Here is a 24840-nt window from a genome sequence, read left to right as displayed (position 1 = left end):
CTGTGTTAATGACAGGAATGGGCTTTGTCATGGAAATATTGACGAGAAGAGAATAATTTCAGGTTTGCGTTCGTCTGGTTCGGACCCATCAATGTGTGCAAAGATGTCTACATGTGTAAGGCATTAGAGAAGAATAGAGATCTGCAAGTTGTCCAACTATGTCAGGCAGACTGCAGACAAGACAATACAAAAGAACAAACAGGTAGATTATTATGTCTGTATACGAATGCTAGGAGTATCAGAAACAAACGAATAGAGTTTGTTCCTTAGTCAATATGTTGCGACCCCAGATTGTATGTATTAGTGAGACCTGGCTATCAGAATCAGACCTACTAACTGGTTTCGAGTGTCAAGGGTACAGTATTTTTAGCAAGGATAGAGAGGATAGCAGAGAAGGGGGCGTGCTGCTAATAATTTCATGTGGCACTGAGTTCGAAGCCATCTGGTGTGAGGAGGTGGAATCTAACAAGATCAATTACATAGTGGGGTGTGTTGTTACAGACCTGGCGGATTGATTGCTAGTGATGAAGAAATGCATCACGAAATAGAAAAGATGAGAGTGAAAAGAGTAATTATAATGAGAGACTTTAATTATCCAAATATCAATTGGGTAGCAGTAGAATCTAATGAGAAGAATGAAAATGCATTTATTGAGCTGTTGCGGGACAACTTCCTCAAGCAGCATGTGACAGAAGGAACTCGAGGGTCAAGAGTGTTAGATTTGATTATAGTGTCAGAAGGCATTTCATTTAAAGACAAATATTCTGCCTCCGGTTGGTGAGAGTGATCATGCGGTACTCACTTGAGAAGTGACTAAGTTTATGAATGTTCAAATTCAGAAAAGGTTACATGCTGAACTACAAAGCAGGAAATTATGACCAATTAAGGAATATACTGAGATCAGTGGAATGGGATCCGTTGCTGGATGGAAAGAATATCAACAGTGCATGGAAAGCATTTAAACAATACTTAAATGATGCGATATCAGAATGTGTCCCAAGAGTTCAAAGAATAAATAGAGTAGGAGTAAAATGGATGTGTAATCTTATTAAGCAAGAGATTTGTAAGAAAAGGACAATGTGGAAGGAATACTGTGTGCACAGGGATGACATCCATTATGAAAGTTATAAGCAGCAGGCTAGAATAGTCACAACTGTTGTACGGAAAGCAAAGTCTGAGTATGAAAAGAAACTGGCTCTGCGTGCTAAAGACAACCCAAAAGAATTCTATCGATATTCTGCAAGTAGAAGAAAGAATGAATATGAAAGAATAACTCTTCTAAATCCTGATGGACCGAGGGTTACAGATGCAGAAGAGGTTGTTCAGCTAATGAGTGCCTGTTTTGTTAAAAGCTATCAACCTGGTGTATGCAACATTGAGCTTACTGTTACCACTTTACTTGATGAAGAAATGTAGGTGTTTGAGGACGAGATATTAGAGCTGTTGCACAAATTGAATAAGAATTCAGCAATGGGGACTGATGGGATATCAGCACGTGTGCTAAAAGAGTGTTCAGCTGAACTGGCCATTCCTTTGACCAGGCTGTTTAATATGAGTCTCAGAACAGGGAAGATTCTGCAGGAATGGAAGGAATGTATGGAAATTCCATTGCACAACAAAGACTGATGTATCCAGCTATCGACCAATTAGTATCTCAGGAATGGTAATGAAGATTTTGGAAAAATTGGTTAGGGCTCGCATTCAGAAATGCATTGACAGTGAATCTCTAATTTGCAATGAATAACCAGAGTTTACTAAGGGAAGGTCACATTTTAGAAACTTGCTCATGTTCTATAACAATGTTACCATTGAACTAGACAAGGGGAAAAAAAAAATAACAAGTGGCGTAACACAAGGATCAGTGCTTGGTCCACTGTTATTCAATCTGTACATATGATAATGGGAAGGATTTGACAAGCAGCATACAGCTATTTGCTGATGATGCAAAGATAGTAGGGTAATCAGGAATGCTGCTGATATGCAGTACTAGCAGATTGATTTCAATTGGCTGGAATTATGGGCATGGGAAATGGGTGTCAGTTCGATGTGAGTAAATGTAAAGTCATTCACTTCAGAGTGATTAGATATTCAATGTGGTATTATATTGGTGGGATTAGGCTAGAAGAAACTGATGAGGCTAGGGATCTTGGAGTGTTAATAGAGAGGAAGTTGAAGTTCAGGGACCACATGGCAAAGATTGCAAATACAATTCAAAAGATAATTGCAATGCTGAAAAGAATATTTACATGTAAAGATAAGGATGTTATTTTGCCTCTTTACAAGACCTTGATAAGACCTCACTTGGACTATTATGCACAGGTCTGGTCTCCTGGTTTCCATTGTGACTGATATACTGGAGAGAGTACAAAGGAGTGTGTTAAAAATGATATCAGGAGTGTGGAATACTGATTATGAAGACAGATTGAGAATTTGTAGACTGCAGACACTAGCAAACAGGAGAAAGAGGAGTGATATGATTGAGACTTACAAACTTGTGAAAGGGTCATATAGGATTTCAATTGATGGAATTTTTCAAGGCCGCTAAGACGGGGACCAGAGCTAGGTGAGGGCTAGATTTTTCTCTCAGAGGGTGGTGCATGATTGGAATGGATGGCCATTGGATGTTGTGAGTGCAAGCAGTATGAATGATTTCAAGAATAAGTATGATAGCTGGTGTGCGTGTGTGTGTGTGTAGTATATGGCCTCCCTTGATGAGTCTCTTAGTAATAATAATAATGAATTTGTTCTCTGATGATGTTATAAATAGAATATAGCCTTGATGTAGTTTTTTGCCACTAGAGGTCAGGTCAGTAGAATAACAATTGATTAAATCAATGTCACTTTGGCATACTGTTTGAAATGCAATATAGCTTGTCTCTGTATGTGTGTGTGTACTCCAGATGATGACCTTAATATGAAGGTCGAAACATCAGGAAATTAAAGTAATTAATTCTAACTTGGTTGTCTCCATAATTTTTCTGAAATGAAATCAACCTGATATGAAACCTATTAAGTTAAACATTATCTATCTCGATAATATTCAACTTAAAATATGCTCCTTTCCAGGACACTAGAACGATCAACAAGCAGAACCATATCTCTTTTTTGGGGTCAAAATCATGCGTCACGTGGCAGCCAAGATATGTGAAGTGTTCCACATTTTCAATTGAAATCTGTCTATCGTAACTCTGTTCAGTAACTCCTGTTGTCCGAATATCATTGTTTTAGTTTTTTCAAAGTTGACATTTAGTCCATATCTTTTTCCTTCTGTGTATAATGTTTGCAATGTCTGTTACAGCCTTGCTATGTCTTCTTCAATCAGGACGATGTGATCTGCAAAGCAGAGGTAGTTTATTCTCATGCCATTTATTGAAATGCCTCCACCTTCTTCTTTAATCTTATCTAGTGTTCTTCCCAGATGTGTGATGAAGATAACTGGTGATATTGGCTCCCCTTGTCTTGTGCCTTGACTAATGGCAAACCAATCTCCAGTCTCACCTGCTATCCTGATTTTTGCTTGTGCTTGGCTGTTTATATCTTTCAGCAGGCAGATCAATTCATTGTCCACACGATAGGATTCCAAGACAGCCCATGTTATATTTTGGTCAATATTATCAAATGTTTTTTGGAAGTCCACGAAATAGCAATATATCGTTTTGTTCTTTCCTCGAGCTTTCTCTGCTATTAGTCTTAGTGCGAGTATTTGTTGCACTGTACTTTGATCTTGTCGAAATCCGGCTTGCTCATCCGGAAGATGTGCCTCCATATGCCTTCAGGCGTTCTGTTAGTATTTTCATCAGCACTTTGCCAAGATGACTCATTAATACAATAGTTCTGTAATTGGTGCATTCTAAAGCACTGCCTTTCTTATGAAGAACAAGCAAGACCGATTTTTTCGGGGGCATATCCTGATCTCCATATTTCATTAGATAGCTGATTCTCCCCCATATTTTAGCAACTAGCCTATTATGTTGTCATTTACAGGACTCTTGTTGTTCTTGAGATGTTTTATAGCCTTATTCACCTCATCTTTCAAGATGTCATTTTCAAAGATCTCTGCTGGTGGAGAGATTGCTTTTAGTTCTTTGATTACTTCTGTTGCAGTATCATGAAAATACAAACTAAATTATCAATTATAAAAACTTTAATTAACAACTACCTATATTTCCCTAATGTTACACTGGCAGCAGAGATCACAAAACAATGATATGTGCATGCAGGCACTCATACTAAGCAAATCAGCCTGAAGAAAAGCAACTGAAGTCGGCCCTAGAGTCCTTTAAGATGCCCCCTAGCAGACTAAATTGGGTTGTCTTGGCTGTTGGTCCGATGATCTTAGAATGTATGCTTCCCAAATTTGGGGCAATCTCATGCACTGAAAATTTGTTGAGGTTTCAGAAGTTTTTCAGAGCTGCAGCTGATTCAAGGAATATGTCTAGTCTGTTTGGTCATAGTAGGACAGTTTTCAACTGCAAGAAACCTGGTAAACTCCATGTAGGTCTAGGGGAAGTGGTTGGTCTTTAGTGGAGAGGATAAGGGATGCCAATTTCTTATGTGGTTTGTAACCAGTTGTGAGGTCATAGTTTCTTAAGATTTTTATTTTTTTGGATTTACCCGAGATATATGGAATGGTGATAGATTTAGAGTAATTATGGGGGGTTGTGGTTAACTGGTATTAACATTTTTTGGGGTTGTTGCCATTGGCTAAGGTGTTAAGGATATGGTTAAGTTCAGCAGTTAGGGCATTGTCATCTGAACTGATTAATTTTACCCTGTTATATAGGGTTTTTATATTACATATATTGTTTGGGGGGGGTGACTACTGGTGAATTTATCAACCTGTATGTGTAGATTTTCTGTAAACAGAGAAAGCAAGGGATCCATCAGGCTAATGTGTAATCAGAGTGTCTAGGAGAGAGAGACTATTGTTGCTTTCCTTTTCCAAGGTAAACTGGATACTGGGGTATTGATTGTTTAAGTGTTGAGAAATTATGGAGTGTATCCAGGCCCTGCGGCTAAATGGCGAACACATCATCCACACAGTGTAACCAAACAGCGGGTTAATGTGGGGTAGAGTTTAAGACTTTTTCTTCAAAAGGTCTCCATAAAGAAGTTAACCAGGGATGGAGAGAGTGGAGAACCCATGGCTGCTCCCTCTATCTGTTTGAAGACATCATGTTGGAGGCTTAATGGATTTTTTACAACACTCAGAAAGGATTAAAAAAGAATTTAATGCTTCCTATATTTCGTCCTAGTCACTAGGACATCGACGGGGATTACAAAAATAACTAATGTAACATGTACACAAATATCAAACAATACTCAGCCCAACCACGTGGGTGACACTTAAGTCCTATCTAGGTAGAGGGCCCTCTAAGGGCGGTTGTAAGTGGCCTGGAATGTAAGGTGGGACTTCTGGTGATGAGTGTTTCCCAAATCTTCGGAAGCTTAATGCAACCGTATTTATTAAGGTTTGGTTGAATTTTGAGAGCTGCTGCTTCTAAGAAAAGTCTCTCTTTCTTGAATTTGCTGTGATGGAGCATGGTGGTTTTCTTCCATGATACCCTGTGGGTGGTGTCCAAGACATGGTCCGCCAAGCCTGAATGACCATAGTTGTGTTTACAGATGTAAGACTTGCGTTCCTCTAGGCAGATGGATGCTGATCTGCCTGTCTGTCCAAAGTACGCCAGCTTACAGGAACAGGGTACTTTGTAAACTCCAGGCAGAGAGATAGAGAGAGAGAGAGGAGGGAGCTGATCTTTAGTAGAACGGATAAGGGTAGCAAGCGGAGCCTCGACGTAGCCAATATCCTCGCGGATTCTTCGCCTCCAAAAAGTAATCTATCGTACGCCCAACGCACAGCTCTCCTGAAATTACGGAAAGATAAAAGTATCGTCATCACCAGAGCGGATAAGGGTTGCCACAGTCGTTCTTAATACCAGTGAATACAATCGTAAAATGAACATTATCCTCCGCGATCACGCTACCTACATCCCGCTAGAACACGACCCCACAAAAACACAAGTTAAGAAATTAAAAATCTTACATAAAAAAGTATCTTCCTTGCCTCCTGACACCACGAAAAAACTTAAACCTTTCCGCTCCTGTCCCCCCCCCCAATATACGGTTTACCAAAAATACACAAACCCAATTTCCCACTCAGACCTATAGTAGATGCCACCAATGCACCTTGCTATAGACTGTCTAAACAGCTGGCCAACTCTCTGACCCCCCCCCCCCTCACTGGAAGATCCTCTTCCTATATAAAAAACTCGACCCACTTTAAAGCCCTCGTAGAAAATTTAACCTTGAATAACACAGACATATTGGTAAGCTTTGATATCTCCTCTTTGTTTACTAATATTCCCTTAACTGACACCTTAACTCTCTTAGAAAACGTTTTTCCATCTGACATCTCAGATCTCTTTTCCTTTGCCATTAACTCTGGGTATTTTTCTTGGAAGAACAAAATCTACAAGCAGATAGAGGGAACCGCCATGGGTTCCCCCCCCTCTTGCTAATTTCTATATGGAAGATTTCGAAAAACGAGCCATAGACTCAGCCCCACTCAAACCTTCTATCTGGCTAAGATATGTAGATGATGTGTTCTCTATTTGGCCTCATGGCCCAGACACGTTAGACTCCTTCCTCAGTCATCTCAATAGCCTACATTCAAGAATCCAGTTTACTATGGAAAAGGAAAAGAACAATTGTTTACCCTTCCTAGACACCTTAGTCACACGCCTGCCTAATGATGCCACTTGCCTTCACTGTATACAGAAAACCCACACACACAGGCAGATACATTCACAAACTCTCCCACCACCACCCCTCTCAACAATATGGCATTATTAAAACTCTTACCAGTAGAACTCACAATCTTTGTTCCAGTGAACCGCCCTCACTACTGAGCTTAACCACACACAACACCTTCCTCTCCAATGGCTACAGCGATCACAGTATCAAAAAAATAATCAGTTCCTCCCCCATTCTCCGTCTTTCGCGTCAACAAGAATTTAAAAATGCCATCACCATACCCTACATCCATGGCACATCCGAAAAAATAGCCAAGATTCTAAAAAAGTATAACCTACACACAGCATATAAGCCCCGCCGCAAACTTGCTACCCTTATCCGTTCTACTAAAGATCAGCTCCCTCCTCTCTCTCTCTCTCTGCCTGGAGTTTACAAAGTACCCTGTTCCTGTAAGCTGGCGTACTTTGGACAGACAGGCAGATCAGCATCCATCTGCCTAGAGAACACAAGTCTTACATCTGTAAACACAACTATGGTCATTCAGGCTTGGCGGACCATGTCTTGGACACCACCCACAGGGTATCATGGAAGAAAACCACCATGCTCCATCACAGCAAATTCAAGAAAGAGAGACTTTTCTTAGAAGCAGCAGCTCTCAAAATTCAACCAAACCTTAATAAATACGGTTGCATTAAGCTTCCGAAGATTTGGGAAACACTCATCACCAGAAGTCCCACCTTACATTCCAGGCCACTTACAACCGCCCTTAGAGGGCCCTCTACCTAGATAGGACTTTAGTGTCACCCACATGGTTGGGCTGAGTATTTTTGATATTTGTGTACATGTTACATTAGTTATTTTTGTAATCCCTGTCGATGTCCTAGTGACTAGGATGAAATATAGGAAGCATTAAATTCTTTTTTAATCCTTTCTAAGTGTTATAAAAAATCCATTAAGCCTCCAACATGATGTCTTCACAGCACTTAAGCCTCTACACATGAATCTGTTTGAAGAATTTTCCTTGCCAAAAATGAATTCACCTGAGTTCATGGTGAACGAAAATAGGGCTGAGATATCGGGAGGAAATTTGCTTTGGATGAGGTCTAAGGTATCATTGAGTGGGACATTGGTGAATAAGGAGGTGACATAAAAACTGACAATTATGTCAGTGTGTTGGAGTGAGAGGTTTTCTATACTGGCTCTAAAGTGGGCTGAGTCTCCAGTATATTGTGTGAGCACTTTGGCTAAATGTTTGACTAATATGTATGTGGGGGAAATCAAAGTTAAAAGGTTTTAGTCTGTTAGCCACTTCCACAGGCGCCAAGTAGTAACTTTCCTAAGGAGCCTATGGAGTGTTCTGATTTGGATGCGGGTGGGATCACATTCTATAGGTAGGTAGAAAGATCTAAAAGTAAAGAGGCAAGGATCATCCAAAGATCGACGTTCAGTGTAGTTGCAAGGTCTACTTCTAACACATGAATAGCTTTGTTGATGTCAGCCAAAAGAATTCGGGTGGCAGCAATCTGCTCCACAGAAGAAGGAAGCTAGTGTATCTGTATATGCGGAGAGCTTTTGGCGATGTAAATCATTGTGTAAGTTTCCCACAATTTGGGATCACATTATTACCTTTTACTTGTTATGTAATATATGTATAATATATGTTATGTATTATTTATATATATATATATATATTCATATTTATATATACTGACTATAACCAAGACTAGAATAACAATTAAATTTATTCAAAAAGCAACGTGTTTCATCGGATTGTCTGCCTCCTTCAGGCGTGGGAACATAGAAAGCAAATAAACACAATAAGAAACATCGTATCACTATAAAAACGACTATTATAAAATTCAGTTAGCTTTGAACTGTAGCTACAGTCCATGTTGAAGTTCTATTGTTAGGTAGCTGTGTGCGTCTGATTTCACGAGTGTGCCAATATCAGATAGCAGAGCTGAAAGTGTCTGGTAGATTATAGCTAAGGTTATTTTATTTATGTGATGAGTGTCCATAACAATTTCCTTAGACTCGACTATGCAGCGCTCCACCTCGTCAAGGCATATACGAAGGTTTGAAGTTGTTATAATAATAATATCATCATCAAATTCCTGCCATGTACTCTCAAGGGGTGTACAGGATATGATAGTACTACATAAAAAATTTACATCATTACTAACTTCCTATATAAATTTTCCTCCAAATCAGTCTGTTACTTGCAAAGACTCCAACATTACCAGATCTTATATTTCTATCGTCTAAGGCACTTTGTATCGTATCAATCCATCTATATCTTGGTCTTCTTCTGAGTCATTTTTCTGCTAACATGGCAGAGAAGACTTGTTTTGCTAATCTTTCCTCGTCCATTCTGTTTAAGTGACCATACCACCTGAGATTAGCTCTGCTAACGCATTCCTGGATGCTGACAATGTCAAGTTCTTTCCTAATATCCTCGTTTTTAATATGCTATTGCCACTGATGCCATCTGTTCATGCCTCTAATCTTTCTCAGGACTCTCATATCTGCGGTGTCTAGTCTTTAGTCAAGTGTTTTACTTCTCATCCAGCTTTCAGATCCATGAGTTAAAACTGGTTTGAACACTGTCTTGTATACAGCTAATTTAGTGTTCCGACTTCTCTCTTATTCCATATGAATTTATTCATTTGACTGCCTACTATACCAGCTTTGTTGATTCTGTTGTCTGTTTCCATATTTAATTTACCATCTTCACTAAAAATCGTGCCAAAGTAGCTGAAATGTTTTACTTGTTCCACAGGTTCCCCATTCACAATGCAGTTGATATTTTCAACAATTCTACCTATTTTCATTGTCTTTGTCTTTTTAATGCTGACCTTCATACCATATCCATTACAACAGTTATTCAATTTAGTCAGGAAATCTTTCAAATTTGTAGCAGATTTATTTAGGAGTATAACATCATCTGCATAAAGCAAAGAGCTGACATTAACATCTCCAATTCTGATATCATGTTTATTACCACTTTCCTTCATAATGTGATCCATATAGATAATGAATAACAGAGGGGATAATATACATCCTTGACTCACACCAGATTTAACATTAAACCATCTTCCTGTACTTCCTTCAATAATAACTGCTGACTTGCAACTCAAATAAAACTAACTATTGCTTGATATAATGCCCCACTGACACCATATAACAGTAGCGTATTGAATAGCTTCACTCTTGGCACCTTGTCATATGCCTTTTCCAGATCGACAAAACTTAAATACAGATCTTTGTTATATTCCCATGCTTTCTCAACTATTTGTCGTAAAGTGAAGATTTGATCCTGACAGCCTCTATTTGGCCTGAATCCAGCTTGTTCTTCACCAAGCTTTTTTCCACAATTCTTCTCAACCGTTTCTCAAGTATACGTGCAAAGATCTAGCCAGGAACACTCAGTAGGGAAATACCGCTGTAATTTTCACATTCAGTTTTATTTCCCTTTTTATATATGGGTACTATTAGAGCACTACTCCAATCATTGGGAATTCGTCCCTCTGTCCAGGCTTTCTGAACTATGCAGTGCAACCACTGTAAGACTTTTATACCACCATATTTCAGCATTTCTAGTTGAATATCATCTACTCCTGCTGCCTTTCCACATTGCAAGCCTTTGATGGCATTTTCTACTTCAACTGTGGATATGTATTCCTGTTTTTCTCATGAAAACAGGAGAAAAAGATATCAAGGATATCTTTTTCTCCTGTTTTCATGTCACCTTTATCATCTCTAACTCCTTTTACAGCACTCTTTCCTCCATTTCTAAGCTTCTTCATCAACCTTCAGAATATCTTACCACCGTCTTGATATTTATTTTCTATGTTCTCGCCAAAGTCCTCCCATGAATTTTGTTTAGCTAGTTTTACACAGTGTTTGGCTTTCTTCCATTTGTCTCTGTATTCTCTAAGAGCAAAAGCTGACTTATTTGCCAGGAACTTTTGATATGCTTTCTTCATTTCTTTCACTGCCTTTTTAACTTCCTGTATTCTCCATGGAGTTCTGATTTTTCTATTCTTGCAGACAACCACACCACATGCCTCTCTGGCTGAATCAATCACGGTTTTCTTCGAGGCTTGCCACTGAATCTCCAAGGTTTGGTCCTGTTCTCAAACTCTTTCATTTTTCCTTCAATAATCTGTGTGTAATTTAGTCTACAGTTCACATCTGAGAGCTGCTCAACCTTTATTCACTTTAAAACTTTCTTACATGTTATTCTTTTCAATATGAAATTCAATTTTATCCCGCTCAAGACTAAATAGTGATTGCTTCCAATTTCAAATCCTCTGTACACTCTGGTGTCCTGCACCATTGAGAAAACATCACTATCAACAATAACATAGTCAATAAGACTTTTCTTATTCCTTGCCTCTTCTCTCCATGTGAATTTGTGCACATTTTTATGTTGGAACATGGTGTTAGTAATAACCAGTCCATGTCCTGAGCATAAATCCAACAGGTATTTGCCATTATTATTAACTTTGCTCTTTTCTCCAAATTTTCCCAAAACATTTTTGTATGTCTATCGATCATTTCCTACTCTGCTATTTAGATCCTCAACAAGGACGAACTTTTCCTTTTTCATTGTGTCAGTTGCTTTTTCTAAAGCATCAAAAAATTCCTCCACTTCTACCTTAGTAGAACCTTCCTTCTGTGGGACCATAAACACGAATGTCTCATTGTCCAGTTCCCCATTCTCATATTTGTGCACATTACTCTACTTGAGACTGCCTGCCGTTCAAGAAGATTAGCCTCATATTTTGTGTTGAATACTATGGCTACTCCTTCTTTTCCTTGATTGTCATTTCCTGAGTATAACATTTTGTATTTATTGCTCAGAAAGATCTCACCAGTTTTTGTCTTTTTTGTTTCAGTCACCCTTATTATGTCGATCTGATATACTTTTCTTCAGCTAGCTCCATTTCTTTGCTATTCAGGCTTCTTGTTGGTGATGTTGGGTTGGGGTGTGCTTTCAGATTCGTTCCAGTAGCTGACTTTTTGTTGTTTGCCTTGGTTCCCTGGCAAACAACAACGGGGGCATTGTTTAACCGGGAGACGCCCCAGCCAGCATGAAATTTTGTCATGTTGTAGTGTCATTTTGTATTTTAGTTTAAGCCAATAAGAATACAATTTGGTCGTCTAAATCCCAAATTGCCAGCCCATCCTCGTTTGTTCAGTATCCAGTTAGATACCCAACAGGGTGCACCATGAGAAGGTGAGGATTAGACATTACGTCATAAGCCCTGGTCAGTTGTCCACATTCCTTTAAATGCTATGTGGAGGTCTCCTCTCAGTTCAGATAGAGGGGGCAGCTATGGGTTCTCCACTCTCTCCACCCCTGGCTAACTTCTTTATGGAGCCCTTTGAAGAAAAAGCCTTAAGCTCTGCCCCACATAAACATGCTGTTTGACAATGCTGTGGGGATGATGTGTTCGCCATTTGGCTGCATAGCCTGGATACATTCAACAATTTCTCAACACACTTAAACAATCAACACCCCCAGGATCCAGTTTACCTTGGAAAAGGAAAACAACAACAGTCTCCCTTTCCTAGACACTCTGATTACATACCAGCCTGATGGTCTCTGGCTTTCTCTGTTTTCAGGTAATTATATCAGCAGTCACTCCCCCTGCTCTAACAATATGTAATTATAAAAACCCTATATAACAGAGCAAAATTAATCAGTTCATATAACAATGCCCTAACTACTGAACTTAGCCATATCCTTAACACCTTAGCCAATGGCAACAACCCCCAAAAAATGTTAATACCAGTTAACCACAACCCCTGTAATTACTCTAAATCTATCACTATTCCATATATCTAAGGTAGATCCAAAAAAATAACAAAAATCCTAAGAAAATATGACCTCACAACTAGTTACAAACCACATAAAAAATTGGCATCTCTTATCTGCTCCACCAAAGATCAGCTAGTTTCCCTTGATCTACCTGGAGTATAGCAGGTCCCTTGCAGTTGCAAACTGTCCTACTATGGCTAAACATAGAGGACAGTCAATATCAGGATATTCGAACACAAGGCCTACATCCAGCTCCACCAATACAGCTACTCAGGACTTGCTGATCATGCACTGGACACTCACCACAGAATTTGCTGGAAGAAGGCCACTTTATTACACTGCTGCAAGTACAAGTATGAAAGATTATTCCTTGAATTAGCCTCAGCTCTATAAAACTTCCCAAACCTCAACAAACTTGGGTGCATAAGACTGTCCCAAATTTGGGAAGCATACATTCTAAGATTCTCAACCCAACAGCCAAGACAACCCAATTTAGCCTGATAAGGGGCACCTTTTAGTACTTTAGGACTGACTTCAGCCTCATTTGCTTAGTGTAAGTGCCTGCGTGCACATATCATTGTTGTTATCCCTGAAGATGGGAATGTAACATTGTCGAAATATAGGTAGTTATCAATTAAAGTTTTTATAATTAATAATTTAGTTTTTTACATTGTCATTTCCTAAAAAATTATAAAGTATGTCTAACCAACATGTAAGCTTCTCTACAAGAATAAAATTGGTGGACCATTAAACAGACAATAAAAAAAAATATTGCTATAATTAAAATCTAAATCCTGGACCTTTTTTTTACAACTGCTGCCAAGCCCATAAGAATAATCTGAACCATAATCTGAATTAGATTGATTTTCACTGTACTCTATCAATCGTGATCAAGTTTTAACAATTACACAGTCATCTAACTGTGCAGCCTAGAAACATGGATTTGTCACCATACAATGTACCACCTTAACAATCATGTAGTAGTGAAACCCATTCAAAATTTTAATGGACAAAAGAACTTGGTGTCCTCCGATAGATAAAAAGAAGTTTATGGCTATTAAGCTGCAGTTAGTGCTCAACATTAGAGGGTGCCAAGATGGGACACTTCAGCTCTTTAACCCATTATAATTTTGAAATAAATCAACTACCACTCGACTGTTAGTGTCTTTTGCATTGCAAGGAGCTTTGTGATCAGAAATTGCTGGTTTGAAATCTGATGAATTATTAACAGCTTAATAAATCTTATTATTATTTTTTTTCATGTGGTTAGTGTATTTATACTATTAAACAGTAAGATGAATCCTTTATTTCTAATGTATGCTTTTTTTTATGCATGTCTTAGGAGATTTATGTGTAGCTATGAAAGCAGCATATAATAATCTCAGCCCCTCTTTAACATTTAAAAAAAATATCATCTTCTTTTAATGGAATGATGTAGCAATTATCTTTAAAAAAAGAGTGTTACTTGTAAAATGCGTTGAGAGTCTAATTGTATTGCACTTGAGATGTGTTAGGATGACAAAATTTCACATTTAGTACTGCTAAATTCTGGCAATATAGATTGGAATAGACAGAAAAAAGAAAATGAATTTGAGTTCTTGAGGACCAACCATATTAGTTCGTATGATGGAGGGCACACAAGGCTCAAGAGTCTTAGATGTGATTGAGAGGTAGTGCCTCTTCTTTTAGTGAGAGTGATCATGAGAATCATCTGGATAGCAATAACCCAGATGAAGATACCTATGAGGAAAGGATATCTGTGGAACTAGCAGACTGGTTATTATGAAAAGCTTCAGAGAGATAGAGTGGAGCTACTGCACGGAATGAGATAGATGAATGAAGAAATTAATTATGCAATCTGGAAGAAGGCAAACAGTGGAGGCAGCACAAGTAACAATCAAGAGTAAAAAGAGCAAGCCAAGAAAAATCACAGCGTTCTTTCAATATATTATAAGTAGAAGAAAGAAAGATTATGGTAAGATGATGTTAACTGATGAAAACAGTAGACTGGTAACTGCTGATGAAGACATATTTGAGGTATCTAGTGAGAAATTCAAGCTATTTCACCCACATAAGCTTGAGTACAGAGGAAATAGGAGCAGACTGATTGATGGTGAGTGAACAAGAGATATATGAGGAATTAAGTAAACATGATGTCAATAATGCAAATGGATTCTGCTGACATATCACCATAGGTCTTGAGGGAACATTCCAAGCAGTTAACAGTGGCCTTGGTGTACCTGTTTAACAAAGAGACAACAGGATAGTTCCAAAGGAGTGGAAAAAGGGCAAAAGTGTTCTGCTTCATAAAGGAAGTGATCAGACTATGGCTTCTAATTCTGGCAGTGATGTGGAGGACACTAACTTGTAGAAATAAGGAGATTTTGGGTGCACTGTATAAGGCTCTGATTAGGTCACATATGGACTACTGTGCACAGATCTGGTCACCTGGTTTTCAAAAGGATGAAGAGATACTGGGAAGGGTCCAGAGGCAATTGACTAAGGTAGTTTCTGGTCTCTGGAATGTTAAGAAGATGCGATTTGCAGAGTCTAGTGGACAGGAGTATGAAAATAGGTGATATGATAGAGATATACACATAGGTAAAGGTATGTATGAGTTGATAAGGGATTCTTATAGGATTAACATTGAAGAGGTTTCTCGAAAAATGATGGGAGATGGTGGGAAAACGAGGTCATCCATGGAAGATGTATTAGGATGGTGTCATAGCAGGTTTTTTGCATGGAGAGTTGTGAATGATGGAATGCATTGCTTGAGAGTGCAGTGTCTGCAGAGAATTTGAGTGCATTTAAGGCATGGTATGATGAGCTGTGTGTGTATGACAAAGGGACTTCCCACGATGAGTCTTATGACTGCATTTGAATTACAAAAAATAATAACCATTGTTTCTTATGAATTCTAAGAGCACATTATCTTATTTACTTGGCTCTGACAGACACGAATAAGAAAACCCATCTTGTTTTGAATGTTGTTAACTTATCTCTTCTTGATAATGTTCTAATAACATATACAGCAATCTCTCGATTAATGCTCCTAATGCATTCTTTAAAACAGGTGTATTAATCGGAAATGCACTAATCAAATATAAATAACCTATGGGAAAAATATAATTCATTCTTCAAATTTCTTTTTTTGACCGTTAATTTTTTTTAATACAAGAATTAGGGTATATCTCAGGGCCTAGTTAAAGGAAAACCATAAAGCTGAAAGACAATAAAACATATTCAGAATATAAATTTATTATTCTACTTGTTAACAAAGAAATGAGCTAATGTAGTTTGGAGGGCATTCTTTTTTTTTCATACAATTGACGGTATGGCCCTATTGCCTCTTCTACTACTTCTGCAAATTTTACTGCTTCTCTCTTTATCAGGGTCAGTCTAAGCATTGCTGCATAAAAACTTCGATTGTACAAAAAATATTTTCAAATTGTTTCTGTGAAATTTCTTTTGGCTGACTGTCAGTGATTAAATTTTCTTCATATTCTTCAGGATCTTCCTGCTGTTCATCTAAATTTAGCAGGTCGGAATCACTCAATTCCTTAGAATGAGATTTAATTAACTCTTGGATGTTATCATTGTCAATCTCATCAAAACCCAGTTCATGCCCGATGTTGGCAATTTCCTCAACAACATTAACCATTTCATTTGAACAATGAAATTACTGCTAGCAATATGCGAGCACTGGAAGCACATTCTTGGAAGAATGTGCTTCCAAGCCGCTCGCATATTGCTAGCAGTAATTTCATTCCAAGATTGATGAATATTTTCAATAGCAGATTTAACATTAAATTTCTTCCAGAATTCTCTCCAGATATTGCTTCTATTGCCTGTTTAAATGTTCTTCACAAATAGTATGCCTTAAAGGTTGCGATAATCCCCTGGTTCATAGCTTGTATGAGAGAACCTGTATTTGGTGAAAAAATATCACTTTAATGTTCTCACAACATGAATCAAGAAAAGTAGGGTGACCAGGTGCATTGTCTAAAATAAGCAGAGCTTTAAAATCAAGATTATTTCATTTGCAAGAATTCTCAACTGTTGGATGAAAATAACTTGTGAACCATCTATCGAATAAAGCTTTAGTAATCCATGCTTTCTTGTTATAACTTCCAAATAAGGGAGGGAAGCTTGATTAATGCCTTTGAGGGTCCTAACATTTTGTGCGCTATAAACTATCATGGGTTTTAATTTTAGATCACCTTCAGCATTGTCACCAAATAGAAGAGTCATTCTATACTTTGCGACTTGATAACCAGGCTGAGATTTCTCTGATTTGGCCAGAAAAGTCTTGGAAGGCATTTGCTGCAAAAAAGGTCAGTTTCGTCATCATTAAATATTTGCTGGTTACAATAGCCCCTTCTTCCACAATTTTTTAAAAATTTCTGGATACTTTGCAGCCATCGCCTTATCTGCACTTGCAGCTTCGTCTGTGATTCGAACATTATGTAGGCTATTTCTCTTTTCGAAACGCTCAAACCATCCACAGCACAGCACTCATTTTTCTTTATTATTTCAAATTTCAGTGAGATTACTTTTCGAATCTTTTTCATACTTCCACTTTTTTGCTCACTAATTCTTTTACTCCTGATTAAAGGTTACTCATGAAAATACTTTGAAATAAAAAAAGTAAGGAAAACAATTGCAAAGGAGACATGAGATACGATCAGCAAAATGCTATGTAATTAGCAGAGGACATAAAATTTGGCAGTAAATTTGGAACAGTGTACATGGAAATAGTGTGGTATGCCATTAAAAAAGAACTGTAAAATGTTTTAAATCAGTACCTAAATTATTTCATCCTGGTGAGTGATTTTTTTTTAAAATAGTTAACCATAAAAAATGTATATAGGTGCACTAATCGAATTTTAGAGGTGCATTAATTACATCTGTGTATAGAGAAAAACTATGCACTAATTGAAAATGCAGCAATCAGAGACACATTAATCGAGGGATTGCTGTGTGTGTGTGTGTGTATAGCAATACTAGCTTACCATATTTACATATTTCCATTCTTGGGAAGCACCCATTTCATGGCACTTAGCTAATCTGGGATATTGTTCTCCAGCATCTAAACATAACAGTTCAGCTAACCTCAGGTCACGTTTCTCAGTTTCAGACCACAACTGATGAAAAAAAAAATAAAAAATAATAAACAAATATATATATATATATATATTTCACTAGTATTATATATACTAGTGAAATATATAATACTTAAAAAACAAACAGGTAAACTAATTAAAAAAATAAAAAATAACTTTATTTTGGTGGGCTTTCAAATTGTATCTTTTATATTACCAGTGTATTATTATCACAGAATTATTTTTCAAATGATTTTAACATTAAAATTTTTCTGGATAATATCTTGTCTTCGTAGTAAGGGGGAACCCTAGCAACTGTTCTTTTTTTTTTTTTCAATGCAACTACCTGATCTCAGTGTGTTTTAAAATATTTGTATGTACATACATGTGCATGCACACAGAGAGAGAGAGACCTTACTAGCTGCATTAGCATGGTGTCAGTATTTTGCTGATATAGTAAATTTTCTCATTTTAAGAAACTATTGAAACTTGGAAAATTTTAAAATGAAAAATATTTAAAAGATTAAAAACTAGAATGCAGAAACTGAAAAGAATGTAAAGGCCTTGGAAGTAAAACATAAAAATATATACGAAATATATATAATGAAAGATAAAATCAATTTATGGGTGAAGTGAGGCAATTTCGGGAAAGCAATCCCTTAAATTTTACAAGATTTACAGTGTATTTACTAATCCTATTACATCATTTATTACTGGATTTATTCTCATCTTTTAATAGTATCCTAATATATTTGCACTTTTTACTCCTTTATTCATATCTGTTTTATATTTAAAAAAACTCGACAGTGCTCCATTTTAGTATTTTACCTATCACTAATATCAAACTCATTCTTCTTCTTCATCATCTGCAATCTCCTCTCCATATTTCAGAGATTGTTATTGCCAAACACACAACTAAGATAGGCAATATATATGATCATGTCATTCAATTTTTATTTTATTTTTAATTAAAAAATAGAGCTGCAGTCATAAAGACCTGTTTTGATCTAGTGTGCTCCATAACATAAAGGTTTTGCTTTTTATATTATACTCTTTACATTAATTACAAAAAAATTTCAGACTAAAGTTCACAGAAAATATCCAGTTTTGTTTCAATTAAATATGTATTCCCACTAACAAAAAATTGGGAGCCAATTGCTTTTCAACATGCCTCATATTGCTAAGATTTTTCAATAGCCTCCAGAAGAATTTCTTATTTTGCAACCTTTGTGATATTTATTTTCATGATCTTATGGAAGTCTTCCAATGACTATGCTTTAGCTAGTCTATTATACAGACACTTCACTTTCTTGCATTATTTTCTGTATTCTTTCATAGCACAAGCTACTTATTGCTAAGAACATGAGATATACTGTTTTTTTTTTTGTTTTTTTTTGTTTTTTTTTTTTTCCTAACTGCATCTTTAACTTTCTGAGCCCACCACAGAGTTACAATTTCTTTATCCTTGCAGACCTCACAGCATGCCTCACTGGCTGAATTAATCAACATTTTATTCAGTGTCTGTCAATGATCTGTGATGGTTAGTTCTTGTTTTCGAACTCATTTGTATATTTAAGTGTAGAGTTCCTCTGAAAGCTGCTTACCTTTGCTTTTTTTAAAATTTTCTTTTCGATATGATATTTAATTTTATCATACTTAAAACAGAATGGTATCACTTCCTATTTTAAATCCTCTATATACTCTTGTGTCCTGATATTGTTATCAACAATAAAATATATAAGGAGACTTTTTTCTTATATTGTGTCTTCTCTCCATGTTGTATTTCTGCACATCTTTATGTTGGAACATGATATTAGTAATGGCTAGTTCATATCCCGAAAAGAAAATCCAGAAGGTACTTTCATTAGCTTTGCTCTTTTCTCTAAATTTTTCCAAAACATTTCTATATTGATGGTAATCATGTCTTACTCAACTGTATAAATCTCTAACAACCAACTTTTTCTTTGTGTCAGCTACCGTCTTGAGAGCCTCGAGAAATTCCTCCTCTTCTTCTTTAGCAGACTTCTGTCGGGCCATATGCACAAATAAGTCTCACTATCAATTCTCCATGCTGATATTTGCCAACAACGCTCTTCTTGATGCTACCTGCTATTCAAGATCATTCCAATATAATAATAATACTTAATAATACAAAAAATAACAAATTAGTAAAACTAGTAAAAAAAATATTTAAAAAAAAATCCTTAGCCAACCCACGGTATTAATGTACTACTGGTTTACATGGTGCCTTTTTTTTTTTTTTTTTTTGTAAAATAGTAGGTGTCTTGCCAGTAGGAAAAAACTGAAAATTAAGATGACTTATAGTATCTCTGAACCTATGGTTCATGTAGCTCCTTTCTGTAATTTTTTAGCATAAAGTAATAAGCAAAGCTTTATTCTTTGGAGTGCCCCACACACTAATTGTTCTTGTGCCACAAGTCTCTTTAAATTAGGAAAGTAATAAAAAGACCATTAGCGAAAGCAATCATAAATCAGTATCAATCAATGCCCACCATTTCTATTTTGGCAGTAGAATCATTAGGAAGTCTCCTGGAGGTTAGGATTTCTCAGACCTGATGTACAAGATGATGAAATAAAATAAATCAATAATGAATAAGTATGATGGTGAGGATAAGTAGAGAATGAGAATAAAAACTGGATAAAAAAAAATAAATAAAAATGGGCCGGACGGACATAAAAAGGTACATTAAAACTCTAAGTATAAGAAAGACAAATTTAAGACCTAAGAACTTCAAAACTGCAATAAAATATATGATAAAAAATGCAATAAGTGCAAACATATCAATTTACAGGGTGAAAATAAAACCATTTTGGAAAAAACCTACTGCATTAGTGATCAGCTATTTCTATGATGTTTTGATAGATGGAAAATGTTGCATACATCTTTGTGTTATGGAGGTGCATAACCCGAAAGATAATGTAGGAGCGGTAAACAGTGATGGTGGTGCAGTGTGTTTTTATTGCTATGGTTTCAGATATTCTTAATTTTATTTCATTTTTTTTGAAAGTTGAGAACTGTCACGTTCTATTTTGAGGCTATTACACTTAATGGACAAAATATTAGCGATACCTACCTAATAGCATGTCGGTAGTGCAACATGCTATTGCGAATAATGGCCTGTACTTTCTGAGGCACTGATTCCATCAGATGCTGGAGGGTTGATGGAGGTAATCCTCCTTATCTCCAAGGAATCCAGGTGACCAGACCTGAGCACAGTAATCCAAATGTGGAAGTATCAACGCTTTATAAAGGGGAATAATAACCTCTTTATCTCTGGATGTCAGTGTGTTCCTCAACAACCGAGTAATCCTATGTGCAATCTTGGACATCTTAGCAATGTGTCCTCTAAACTTCATCTCCCTATCTACCAACACCCCCAAGTCCCTAGCCTCATCAATCTCTTGGAGTACTGTTCCATCAATGTAGTACACTGCTGGTAATCTTTTAATCCCAAAATGCATAACTTTACACTTTTCCACATTGAACTGACATCCATTACCTTTTGCCCATTCTACCAGATTATTTAAATCATCCTGCAAACTTTCAACATCAGCTTGATTTTTTATTGTGCTACCCAAATTAGCTCTGATAATTAATTTTATTAAGTCTCAGATGTCTAGAGGAGTTAATTTTTTGTGTGTGTGAATCAAGGGTCATTTTGCAAAAAACTGTAGACTATGTCCAGTGTTTTGTGGATGTCAACATGGCAAAGAGAGATGACATCAAAGGATATGAGAATACTGTTGGAAGAAAGGTGGTTTTTTTATTTGTCCAAAAAGGTGATTCATATTTTTGATCATGAATCAATAGAGTTTGAATTGACAGATTGCATTTCAATACTGAATATGCACAAAATTTCATAAATTTTCTAAACCTACGATTCAAAAGATCAGGGAATATTATCAAAACGAAATTTATCATAAACATACCAATATAGTGAAATATATATACAGTAAAACCCAGGTTTTACATTCCCGCAATTTATGTTTTCCTGCCATTTACATAATTTTCCGTTGGTCCCGTCTTAAGGCCTATTTTTATGATATATTGTTTTCCCACCATTAACAACTTGACGTGGACGCTATTTCTCATGATTTGCATTTTTTTTTTTTGGTTGGCAATACTGATTTTCGAAACGATTTCTACGGAAATCTACACATTTCTGTTCCCAGATGGCATTGCTTTTGGCTGTAGTTTCGTTTCCACCATCACGGTGACCTGCACACTTGCAGCAGTAATGTAGTGATGAACAATACCATGATTTTTCAATCACAGTATGAATTGATATTGCAGAATTTCTGCTACGTAATTTAGTGTGTGAAAGTTGCTTTCAAGTTGCAGTGGTGGATTATCCATGTTAGTAACATGGAGGAGAAAAAAAAGACAGAAAATGTATTTCGATAGAAGAAAAGATGGCAATTCTGTGACGTGTAGATTGGCATGCTGGAACACATGTGCATTTAGCAAAAGATCTTGGACTCTCCATGTCCACTTTGAACACGATAGTAAAAAACAGGTCAAGCATTGAACTCAATGCAAAGCAATCAGGCGCTATGTCAAAAAAAATAAAAAACCGAAAAGCAAAAAACAATCAACAATTAAAGATTTTTTAAAATAGATAAATGTAAGTAATTGTAAATTCATTTATTTTCAGTTATTAAATTTTGTAATCAAGTATGTAGACTCATACTAGCAGTAAGTCATCTTTTAGCCTTTTTTTAATGTTTTTTTTTTACATTTCCTGCTATTTACACTTTTTTCTATCAGTCCCCTGAAAAGTGTAAAAAAGGGGGTTTTACTGTACTTTGATTCATACCATCCCTACACTATAAAAAATCAATTGCCCTCTCTTAATTCATGTATACATATAAATACATGACACTTAACAAATATTTCAATCTGGGAATTTCCTATTTCCAGCAGATCTAAAACAGAGTCTATCCCCAACAATTAATAAATTATGTCAAGTTGAAGAATAAAATTAGAGTTGCCATCAGGGTGACCACATCTAGTACTTTCGTACTAGATCTAGTACATATAATAAATAACAGAAAAACTCACGTAGAAATATTATTTAATGGTATAATTTTCGCCTGTGTGTCACAGGCATCTTCAGTACAATTAATTGTACTGAAGATGCCTGTGACACACAGGCGAAAATTATACCATTAAATAATATTTCTACGTGAGTTTTTCCGTTATTTATTATGTATAGTTATGTCTACTCACGGTTTACCTCTTTTAAAACTTAGATCTAGTACATTTTATAAATTTTTAGTGTTCTAGTACGTTCTCCAACAGATCTAGTAATTTTTCCTTTCCAAATAATAATAATAACAACATGAGAGTTAGACATATGAGTTGAATATTTTTCTCTCCCCCCAACCTCCCCATATGTCACATTCAGTGACACAAGATACGATTTCTCTTTTTTTCCTACCCCTCTCACTGTTGCTAGTCTTCTCTCTTTCTCCCACGATCCCGTACTCAGGCAATACGACTGGCATTAGCCAATGAAATTATATTCTTCATTGTTCAAAACTTCTCACGCGTTATAAGAAGTCCAGTGTTTTTATTAATTTTATTAACAAAAACTTGTTTAATTCTTCATCGAAAATATTATTTAGATTTTACTTTTAAACATGGACAAGTGACAAGAAAAATGTTCTAAATTTAAATTTGATTCTAAATCTCAGGAGAAAATGTGTAGTGTATGAGTCAGTAAAGTACATAAACGAGCTATTGAAAGTGAAGATATCAATGACAGCCCTTCCAACTCACAAGAAACCACTTCTCACACAGGTAATTCAGATGAAAGAGAACGTGATGCTAATTATGATTCAAATTCAGGTTTGCAAGGCTCATCTAAAAAGATGAAAAAATCATATAAGCAAAATTTCAAAGAAGAATGGTTGGAGGATCCCTTTCTTAAATCCTGGATTTATTCAGGTAAAAGTAAAGAACACACTGCTTACTGTAAATTTTGTGATATAAGCATTAATGGTAGCAAATGTCTAGATTCTACATTTTAGAATGTAGAATCTAGACATTCTACATTCTTCATTGTACATTCTTCTTTTAGATTCTACATTTTAGAATGTAGAATCTAAAAGAAGCTCACCAGGTATAATGTCATTGTTTAAATCCAGTTCCAAATATCAGTCAAAAAAATAAATTAAAGTGGCAGAATTAAGATTATGTGCATATGATGCAGACAGGTCCTTTCCGTATAAGGGTGCAAAGAACCCGGGCGGCACAATTTAGGGGCGAAATAATCGAACACATTCATAAAAAAATAGGGAATAAATAATACACTGAACTGTTTGTGTATTTGTCACCTTCGAATGTGAGAGATTTCAGTGAGGGGCTGAGTCGCTGGGTAGTTAAATAAATGGTACGAGCTTCAACACAACTTACTTTAATCACTGCTCTCAGCACAGTGAACAAACATTCTAGGAATCTTTTGAGTTTTCTTCTTGATGGACCTGTGTTTCACTTATGATTTCTCCATGAGTGCAGGTCACAAAGATACCTTCAACGATCTCGATCCTCTCTCTCTCTCTTCCATGTTATCCCCATAGATTTCACTAGTGGATCTTCTCATCTTGTAGGTGGTCTTACTGGTTTTCTCTTTATTCTTGTTGCCAGTTGGATATTCTATATGTCCATCTGTTATTCCTGAGTCTGCCGATGTGACCTGCCTATCTCATCCTGCTTTCATATACTGCAGTTACCATATCTTTTATGCCTGATCTCTTTCTTAGTTCCGTGATTCTAACATGTTCCATTTTGTTGATGTTACAAATCCTACGTTCCATTGCACGCTAAGTTATTATGAGTGTCTCTTCTTCTTTTCTTGTCATGTTCCATGTTACATTACAGTAGTATGTTTGTTTATTACATAAAAATAAGTTTTTTTTTACTATTTGTATTTTTTCTTTATTTTAATATACATTCCTCTTAATGTACAGTATAATAAAATGATTTGTAACGTGTTATTGTACTTCGGGATCCTTTAATTTTTAATGAAAAAAAGGGGGGGGGGGGCAAAAATTTTGCACTCAGGAGTCGCAAACCAACGGAACGGCCCTGGATGCCGAACACAATTTGCTTTTGTGGCTTATGGATATTCT

At 36.3% G+C, this 24840-nt stretch overlaps 1 protein-coding gene across 3 annotated transcripts in view; it reads right to left on the bottom strand.

Moving 5' to 3' along the window:
• The window catches only part of LOC150105262 (polypeptide N-acetylgalactosaminyltransferase 11-like), a 220800-nt gene that overhangs the window by 5432 nt on the left and 190528 nt on the right, over window positions 1-24840 (bottom strand). For all 3 annotated transcript variants that reach the window (XM_090394656.1, XM_090394657.1, XM_090394655.1), the window contains one exon: window positions 17596-17727. In XM_090394656.1, the coding sequence (XP_090250782.1) occupies window positions 17596-17727 (132 nt within the window). The remainder of the gene's footprint in view (window positions 1-17595; window positions 17728-24840) is intronic.

The sequence above is a fragment of the Typopeltis vanoorti genome, chromosome 6, assembly GCF_054136105.1.
Source record: "Typopeltis vanoorti isolate ZY-2024b chromosome 6, IOZ_Tvanoo_1.0, whole genome shotgun sequence".
Classification (NCBI taxonomy): Eukaryota; Metazoa; Arthropoda; class Arachnida; order Uropygi; family Thelyphonidae; genus Typopeltis; species Typopeltis vanoorti.
Note: the sequence above shows the minus strand (reverse complement) of the source record. Positions and strands in the feature narration are given on the sequence as shown.